The following is a 10182-nucleotide window of genomic DNA, read 5'->3' on the forward strand; positions in this document are numbered from 1 at the left end:
GCATCTCGTCTGAGAGATGGCTTCGTTGACCCATTGAAATGTGAGGTTGAATTACATGCTCAGCCTTTGGAGTGGGGCTTCAACTCAACCTTCTCACGAAGAGGCAGGAGTGCTGTCATCAAACCAAGGACTACACATTATAGAATAATACTCACTAGACTAAGGATGGATGGTAAATGCTGACCCAGCTGGCAAAGCCCATATTCCAGAAATGAATTTTTAAAAGATTTGTGTTACATTCGTGCACTTCATTGTTTTAACAGGCGCATTTCAGGAAGTGCTTGCTCTGGACAAATGAGGGAAGAATTGAAGTTGTACATTTGAAATGTCATGATGCCCTTCAGACTTTGTAAGTGGCAGCAGCAGAGTCGAGGTCTGGTGCCAAACTCACCAGAGAACCCTAATGCTGAGATGTAACAGGCCCTGAAAATGCAAAATACTTTTGTTGTTTAAAAGTTTCTTTCGTATCTAAGACATTCTTGAAACACTCGTTTCTGCCCGGCAGCAAGTTTCTGATGATCACTAGTTTGGGATTCTGGCTGGTCCTCTTGCTGACAAACATGTGAGCTGGTCCTCATCTGCATTTCCTGCCCTGCTCGCCTTATTCTGACCAGCCAGCCTCTTGTCATCCAATCCATCAATCCCAGATTCCAATGGGAGGTCAGCCTGTCTAGTGAAGTTAAAATAGCCTGAGCCTCTCGTTGTGATCCAGAAAGTGTAGGGATAATGTGTTTGCAGAAGTCCATGGTGGAAAAGTGATGATATCCTGTATAGTATGGATTTAAAAGGGTTGAACAGTTATGACATTTTTTTGTCTCAAGTAAATTTAACAGAAGCAATTATAGTGATTCATAACTAATCAGAAAGGAGGTGAATGCAATCAAGGCAAATTTTGAATTCCACCCCTAGTTGGTAAACTGGAGTAGATATTCTGCCCATGAAAGGTAGTGTCTGTTTTCCATGTACGCTGGATTCATTCTGCAACTGCTGGTTTTTCATACAACAGTAAGAATTAAAATCTACACTCTCTTGCTCTGTCAGAAATGGACTTCAAAATAATCTTTCATGAATTGTGAGAAATTGTCAGGTTATGATTTATTCATTACTGTGACATTCATTGACACCTGTATTTGCATTATTGCTGATGGATATGAAAAATACTGTAATTGGGTTTTTTAGATCAAACATGGGAGCACATTTAAAACAATTAAGTATTGATTCAGCTGCAGGAAGGACACAAGCAAAAATCTGGAATGAAACTGAATATTAGATACATTGTGTTGTATTTTTGTTCTGACCCGAGTTCTCCTGTCTATTTGAGATATTTTCATCCCATGCTTATGAATTAGAACCTGTGTGCATTCTTCTGGACAAAAATTTGAGCATATTTATATCTTGTTCATGCATTTCAAATTTTATAACTGATAACAAGCTGAGGAAACCTTGCTTCATTTCTTTGCAAGGTTGTTGTGTACAATATCTGGGGGAAGCCATCCTCAGTGAAAAACTGGGTCCAGTGTAATGCATGTTAATACAATGTAAACCAATTTATATGAGCAAGGATTCTTATCACTTGTAAAATGAGATGTCCTGCTTTACTTTCAGCGTATGTAGAAGATGTGGCACGATGCATTGATCAAAGCAAGAGACTAATTATCGTTCTGACCCCGAATTATGTCATAAGGCGAGGCTGGAGTATCTTTGAACTGGAAACCAGACTGCGCAACATGTTAGTCACGGGTGAAATTAAAGTGATACTAATCGAATGCAGTGAACTTCGGGGTATTATAAACTATCAGGAGATTGAGGCCCTCAAACATACGATCAAGCTTCTTACAGTTATCAAGTGGAATGGACCTAAATGCAACAAACTGGATTCCAAGTTTTGGAAACGTTTACAGTATGAGATGCCCTTTAAGAGGATAGAGCCGATATCTAATGAGCAGGTTTTGGATGCTAGCGAGCAGGGCCCATTTGGGGAACTGCAGACAGTGTCTGCCATCTCCATGGCAGCAGCGACTTCCACCGCTCTGGCCACCGCCCATCCGGACCTACGCTCTACCTTTCACAACACCTACCACACTCAGATGCGGCACAAGCATTATTATCGGAGCTACGAGTATGATGTACCTCCTACTAGCGGCATCATGCCCTTTACCTCATTGGGTAATCAACACACATACTGCAACATCCCCATGACACTTATCAATGGGCAGAGGCCCAACAATAAAATAAACAAGGAGCAAACTCCAGATGAGGTTCACACAAACAGTGCAGTACTACCACTTCTGCCAAGGGAGACCAGTATGTCCAGTGTCATTTGGTAACAACTAGTCGGGTAATTTGAACCCCTTCAGGTTACACAGTCCGGTGCCTGGGACCATGGCCTTGACTGCTGCTGTTATACAAAAAGAAATATGAAAACACAGGGTCTTGTAGATAATTGATTTGTTTGTAACATCAGAGTCTTCCTGTTCTATTCTTGCCTGTCACTACTACATTTATGATTGTTTTCTATGTTATTAGAACTGATTTCAGAATTTTTAAAAGAACTGGCAAACATAACCATGTCATATAGAGAAAGAGATAAAAATATGCTTTTTCATGATTAATGTGGATAGAAATGGCTTGATTTTGACATCTTGTTGGGATGCTTTTGCAAGATTGAGATAAATGCGTGAGGATTTATTTTTTCCACATTCCATTCCAGATAAATGATAATGCTTTCAATACACGGTCAGTTTTCTGAAATGTGATTTGTTGAGGGCGTGTGCATTGTTACATTACACATAAGCTATAGGCATTATATATCAGAGACACTGAAAGTTAAAGTGTATATTGTAGGTGATGTTTCCACGTCAATACTATATCAAGTCAGTCTGAGATACCCCTTCAAGTTCAGATATTCACCGAAAGAACATTATTGCTGATGACAACTGTTAAGTAGAACTTTGAGATGAAGTAGATATAGTCCTAGCTCAAACCATTCGTGATCACAAGGTAATTATACTTGACCTAATTAATAATAAATTCCCTTTTTTGTCAGATATTTATCACGGATAGTGTTGAATGAAAGGCACCTGCTTACAAAAACAAGCTCATAATTATGACTAACCTAAAATACCAATTATCAGGGTGTCCTAAGTAAATTATGCCCTTTTACAACAGTAGATTAGTCTTCCACATTCATGAGAAAATTGGCAAAGAGATGTAGTTCACTTTACTGGAAAATGCACTCTATGAAGGATTTTTAAAAATGTTGACATTAATGCATAATTCCCACAGTAATGATTAGGAAAAAAAAAGATTTTTTGTTTAAATACTTTGTCTAAGACAGTTAGGGCCATTTCTACCTCTACAACAATAAATTATATTTCAGAAGAAAAATATCTTGAGTTTTTTTTTGTTTTGACTGAAACTGAAAACATTGGTTTTCGAAGTCAGATCACACTGGGCATTAGAGCAGCATGTTTCTTAGTTTTTATAACGTTTGTACACTCCTGTATGTTTTCCTGTCGTTGGCTTTTTTTGTTATCTACTTGTGGGTCAGTGTAATAGTGGTTTCTAATGCCTTGATTCACTCTTTACGTCATAGTTTGTTATGTAGGGACCACAAAAAGCATCAGGCTTGCTTGTCCATATCTTAAAATTAAAACTATTGTTTTCAAATGTTGTTGTCATCTTCATTCATTCCCATAGTGGTAGCTTCAGCTATGTCTCCCCAAGCATTAACTCACTGATTCTGAGTTAGATTATTTATGTTGCTTTACAGAGGTTACTCTCAGATTCATTAATCAATCAGAATCTTTTTAAAAAAGTGTGACATCACCACTTCACTTTATTTCATCTTTTTTATGTCTTTCAAAGCCTAAATACCAAAAAGCATGGTATCTTCTAGCAGCATGCTTTCTTTAAAAACACATGGTAATCTTTTTTTCACAGAAGCAGCATGCTTTCTTATTATAGACAATCAATAGCTCTTAATAATAATTCTTCTACTGCCAAGTGTTCATTATACATAGGGAGACCAGCAAGGCATGATACTTGTAACAAAAGCCTTCCTATTTGGAGAAAGAAATGCAAATAAACATATTGTACAATCCAAGAAGTTCCACAGGTGAAAGGGACAGCATTCACTTGTTCTAGACTAGATTATTAAAACATAAAAATGCACACTTGTTTAGCATTACTAAGTTGCCAATAAGCACTTAAAAAAAGCCATGCATTTGGCATTTTCTCTCATTATTATATTATTCCCCTCCCTCATTTTATTTGATTCATTAATGTTCACTTCATGCACCTTCTGAAGATTAAAAAAATGCTTTTCCTCCACAGTTCCGGATGTTTCCAGTTGTTTGTGGCAGAGGTGCTTGACACACCCTCAATATGCCAAGCCACAATAACAAAAAATATCACACATAAAATTTGATTGACTATAGGTGTGAATCTGCACCAAGGTCAAACCTTTGGACATTCATGTGCTTGGTCAATGGCTTTCCTACTGAACATACGAATGTGTGAAAATGTTCATTAGAGAGTGTTGAAAAGAGAATTGACCCAGGTGTAATGAGGAACAGGGTGAGGTGGGGGGCTTTGAAGAGTTCAGGTACAACTTAGATGCATTTTCACAGGGTGATAGGAAAAGCTAGAGGCCCTCAGATGCCCAAAGAGAACAAGATTTTTTTAAAGAATGAAAAAAGAGATTTATAGCAAATGCTAGGCACAAAAGTTTAGTAAAACAGGAAGCTGAACCAAAAATGTAGAGAAGAGCTGAAAAAGGAACTAAGACAAACAAAGAGAGGATGAAAATATATTAACAGGTAGCATAAAGGGAACCCAAATATCTTTTATAAAACTGAACTCAGTAAAAGATTAATTAAGAAAAGGATGGAATTGATTAAGAACTTAAAATTTTTAATGAAGACAAAGTGAGGTACTAAATATGTATTTACATCTTTCTACACAAAAGAAGAGGATGCTACCACAGTAAAAACAAGATAGTAATCAAAGAATTGCATATGAGAAAATTAGATAAATTCAAAGTATATAGAACTTTGGATTTGCTCAAGTTAGAAAGGTCAGCTATACTTGCTGGGATGCATACTGAATTGCTAGGGGAAGTCAGGGTTGAAATTGTGAAGGCTCTGATCACAATTTTCCAATTTTCCTTAGATACAGAAATGATATCAAAGGATTGAAAGGTTATAAATGCTGCACGCCTACTCAGGCATTGAAGAGGAATGAAGGAGGCAGTTATGAGCCAATCAGACTAACATTGATGATGGGAAAAGTCTGAGGCATTATCCTGCAACAAAACATATTGGTATATGAAAACGTATGAGTTAATAAATGAAAGACAGCTAGGACTTGTTAAAAAGAAACTGAGTTTGACCGCTGTTGTGGAGTTATTTGAGGGAGCAATGGAGAGTGTGTGGCTGATGTGTATACAGACTTTCAAAAGAATTTTGATGAAGTATAGAACACCGTACAACTGACTTAGCAAAACTGAATCCCTTGGAATTTAAGGGGCAGTGGTTATAGTGATCAAAATTAGCTAAGAAACAGAAGACAGGATTAGTGTTGAACATTTGTATTTTTTTGATTGGAGAGAGGTATACCGAAGTATAACCCAGCAGTCAGTATTCAAGTATTACTTTATTTTTATATTAATGGTTGAGGTATAGGTATGTAGGGCATTGTCTATGTACTTATAGATGAAGCAGACTTGTATAGCAATAAACAGTGATGATAACAATAGACATCAGGAGGACATAAACTGGTGAAATGGGTTGACTCACGGCAAATGAAATTTAACACAGTGAAGTTTGAGGTGAGGTAATATAACCAAAATAGTACAGTTTTAATGTAATGCAGGGACAGAGGAACCTGAGCAAGACAAAATAAGTGAAGAAGGCAGTTTATACACTTAGCATTGAGAACAAAAACAAAGAAGTCATGTTAAACCTTGATAACTCACTGGTTAGGCCTCAGGCTGTATTGTTCTGACCAATTCTAGGCATTGCACTTTAGAGATGACATTAAAGCAAAGGTGATTTACTGGAAAGCCAGCAGGGATGTAAGATTTTAGATATTTGGAGAGACTCCAGGATCTCCAGAATATTTCTAGCTTTTTTGTATTTTCTTCTCAGATTTCCAGCATCTGCAGTATTTTCTTTTCTATTGCAAAGAAACGGTGGTTGTTCTTCCTGTAGCAGAGAGGTTTAAGGGGAGATTCAGTTGAGTTGTTCACAGCCTTGAAGGATTTTAATAGAGTAGATAAAGAGAACGTGGTTTCAGTGGCAGGAGTATTGTTAGGCAGAGGAGACAGATTTATGATATTAGCAAAAGAATCAGAGGAGAGGAAAAAAATACAATTAGTTGTTATAATGTAGAAAGCATTGTCTGAGAGGGTGGTGAAGAAACTGATTCAATAATAACTAACAAAATGGAATTGAATAATTACTTTAAAAGCTGCAAGTCTATGGGGAAAATATCAGGGGAGTGGGACTAATTAGGTAACACTTTCAAAGAGCCAGCACAGGCACAAACAAATCGAAGGATCTCCTTCTGCGCTGGATCACTCTATGATTCTGTGACAACTTGACGAAGAACTTGAACTTGGAGAACAGTTTATTTTCGAAAGGAGTAGAGTAAAATACATAAAACTATGGAACCTTGATAAATTAATCATATTTTGTTGTAGAATTAATGTAATATTAGCTGTAACATTTTCCCATTCTACCATCTTTAATTGTTTGTAATAGTAATATCAGTATTATATTACTAAGAATTCAGTAGCTATAGGTTAAATATGTCTTCATGAATCATTAAAGTCAATTAATAAAGCAAAATACTATAGGAAGTGTGCCAAATGGGTTTAATTTCATAATTTGCTGATTTAGTAACATTTTTTCCAACTAAAATAAAGATAATGCTGTAAAATCCTGTGTATAGAATACATTGTTGCAGAAGTAATATTCAAGATTTGCTGCTTCAGTTATAAATTGAGTTAAGCCCCATATACCAATCGTTACACTATGCTTGAGTCAAAGGGAGATCCCATTGAAACATAAATTGTACTAAAACTTCAAATTGAAGCTGCTTATCTGAGAATGATTGAGACATTGGATTTCATGGGATGAAAGTAATTGAAGGAGATAATTTCAGGCTTGATATGTTTGGCATGCAGTGTAATTACAGTTCTTGGTTAGTCTTAAACCTTTATTTTTGAAACATTTAGAGATCCCCAAATGTCTGCTAGAATATAATTAATTTTTTTAACATTAATAAAGAGGATCAAGACAAACAGCACTTTATTAACGTGTTAAAAATGCCAATGCAATTCAAACAATGGTGGGTGGAGCTTTATGCATAGTTAAGTATTGCAGACCAGCTGGAATCAATTACTGTTGATAGCCCATATCACTGTAAAACAGAAACTGGTTCAAAATGAGCACCTGCATTTGTTAAGGCAACATTACTTACAACCTCAGTGCTGGGGATTATTAAAATTCTGCATGAATATGATAATCTATACACCAGATATTATGGTATTTCCTGCTTAGTTGTTTAAATTTTTACACCTCGATACAAATTTTATTTGAAGATAAACTGTTCAATCTGTCAAGTCTATAGGTGTCCAGGTGCTTAGATGTTAACCAGCTGTTAATAAACTAGAATTTTAAAGTTGTACTAAAATAGGATTTGATATTTAAACATTTGATATTTAAACATTTAAACATTGCAGCTATGAAAGAAACTTCCATACTGCAACAGGAAAAACTTTGCAAAATGGCAAGATGTATTTTGCTTCCATTTATGTGTAAAAGCAGATGGTAGAACTATTTCACTCACCAAGAAATAAAATTGCCAGGTGTGATCTGACCAAAAATATTTCCTGTTTCATCAAATTTTATGGCACCTGACATTTTAAATTAGGTCCAAAGAACCTATATTTTGATTGAACAAAGAGTACAAGTTCATCCATCTCAGATGATCTTTTCCATGTTTCCAAAATAGTATTAGTACAACCTCATGGCATTGCATAGGAGATTTATTAGCCACTTATGGCCATTCACTTCTACCTAGAAGTTAGCAGACACACTTTCAAACATTTTAGCAGATGTTTAATTGGTTGCAGCTGATAGACATATAAAATTGGTGTTGAGTAATAGAAAGACAAAGAGAAAATGACTTATGAAAATATCACACATTCTGTATAGGATGACATATTATTTACTCTAAAACCAGAGTAATCCTCTTTACTTTTTATTAATACAATATATACTCTTGATGAAACACTTACCACATAAGCCTCCCAATTACAGCAGGCTTTGCACATATTTGCTTTCTATACTCAAGTTTATACAACCATCAAACACCACATATGACTATGAATGCTGCACAGTTAGCAATAGAATTGTGGATTTTGCAACGTTGATTGTACTTGCCTTAACTTTGCAGAAAAAAAAGAGAAGAAAAGGAAAAGTGTAGGCAAGTTCAGTATTGCATACTTTTCATAATTTGAGGAAAAATTAAGCCACAGCATATTCACAGGAGTCCTTGTAAAGATGACATGAGCACATATTGCCCTGGGTTTGTTAAAGCACAAGGTGTATTTTGTCTAGAGTTAAAATACCTTTGGTGTAATTTTTGCTTTAGGTAAAAAAAAATGTTGAATGTGAAAAAAATCTTTATTACTTGCATATGAATATTTTTGTATCTGAAGGAGGTTAAGCTACCTGCTTTATCACGTGTATCTTTCAGAGAAAATAAACAGGGTATGTGTTCAATTTGTAAATGTTTTCTTCTAGGATCACTCTTTAACTGGAAATTGCAAGATAATAATTCAAACTTTTGTGAACTGAACAAACAATAAAATAGTATAGATAAAATATAGTTGATTATTCACCATCTTTATTTTCCAATAGTAACGAATGGTTAACTGTTATTTAAGATTACGGATTATTCTGAAATGATCAATGCTATGTTCTATATTCTGCAGTTACAAATAAAACTTACCAGCTTTGTTTCCATGCATCATTATTAAAACATAGTTACATCATATTCAAAATAAATAAGGTTTTCTCATTTTCATCCCTCACCTTTACCTCTCTGAATTGCTTCAAACATGAGAATCCTCGAAATCTACCATTGATTGTATATTTTGACTTGGCTTGGGTGTATTTGCCATAGAATGTGTAAATATTTTTAATCAATTTTAATTTAAATGGATAAAAGGAGAAATACATTTTAAATAGGAACTTTTATTAAACTTTCTCATTCAATTTGGATACACAAAAAGAGCCAGCTCATTGACATCCTTCACTTATATTGCTGCTTAGCAGAAAGCAGATCCTAATGTTGTGTCAAGTGCAATTGACTTGAATGAGAGCTGATTGAATGAAGGAATAATTGCAGTCCCAGGTGACATGAAGACAGCATTCACAGCATTCACAATGAACTCATAGGTAAGACACAATGGTTTTTTAAGTACCTTCCTACTCAGCAATCTTGTGAACTCGAAACCAAAAGAGGACAAAGAAGACAGTTTGGCTTTATGTAGAGCCATACCAGATAAACAGACTGTTTGGTCAACCTTTTCATGCACCATTTACATTCAGCTTGAACCTTCTCATCTAACTCTACCAGTACAACTCTCTATTCTCTTTCTCCCAGATCCAAGATATACTCAATTAAATTCCCCTTAAATACATTTCTAATATCTTTCTGGTCCACTTCCTGTGATAGTGAATTTTAGATTGGCAGCACTCTCTTGAGTACAGTAGTTTCTTCTGAATTTGCTGTTTGATTTCTTGGTGACTATCTCATATTGACGGTTTCCACTTTTGACCTTTCTCCCAAGTGAAAACACTTTATGTATCAAACTGTGTAAATCAAAATGTTTTATCATTTTAAGACTTCCATTAGGCCAATGCTCAGCCTTCTTTTTTGAAGAGAAAGACTGTTCTCCTTTCTCGCTGGGTCTGATGCTGCAATTTTGTCACCGTCCTTTAATTTTGTTTCAACCTCCTCCAGTGCATCCTTTTATTAATGTGATCATAACTATGCACCGTATTCCTGAGTGCTGTCTAAGCTTCTTTTCAGTCTTGTCCCTGCAGAAAATGAATAAAACTTGTATTGCTTATGTTATGGTGCTATTGACATGCACCACAATATTTA

The 10182-nt window shown here is 35.5% G+C and overlaps 1 protein-coding gene across 5 annotated transcripts in view; it reads left to right on the plus strand.

Moving 5' to 3' along the window:
- The window catches only part of il1rapl1b (interleukin 1 receptor accessory protein-like 1b), a 1405689-nt gene extending 1396660 nt beyond the window's left edge, over window positions 1–9029 (plus strand). For all 5 annotated transcript variants that reach the window (XM_043700749.2, XM_087992884.1, XM_087992883.1 and 2 more), the window contains one exon: window positions 1606–9029. In XM_043700749.2, the coding sequence (XP_043556684.1) occupies window positions 1606–2327 (722 nt within the window). In that variant the 3' untranslated portion in view covers window positions 2328–9029. The remainder of the gene's footprint in view (window positions 1–1605) is intronic.
- The last annotated feature ends 1153 nt before the right edge of the window (window positions 9030–10182 follow it).

This window comes from Chiloscyllium plagiosum, unplaced genomic scaffold (assembly GCF_037043375.1).
Source record: "Chiloscyllium plagiosum isolate Xiang-an unplaced genomic scaffold, Cpla_swu_hap1 HiC_scaffold_12, whole genome shotgun sequence".
Classification (NCBI taxonomy): domain Eukaryota; kingdom Metazoa; phylum Chordata; class Chondrichthyes; order Orectolobiformes; family Hemiscylliidae; genus Chiloscyllium; species Chiloscyllium plagiosum.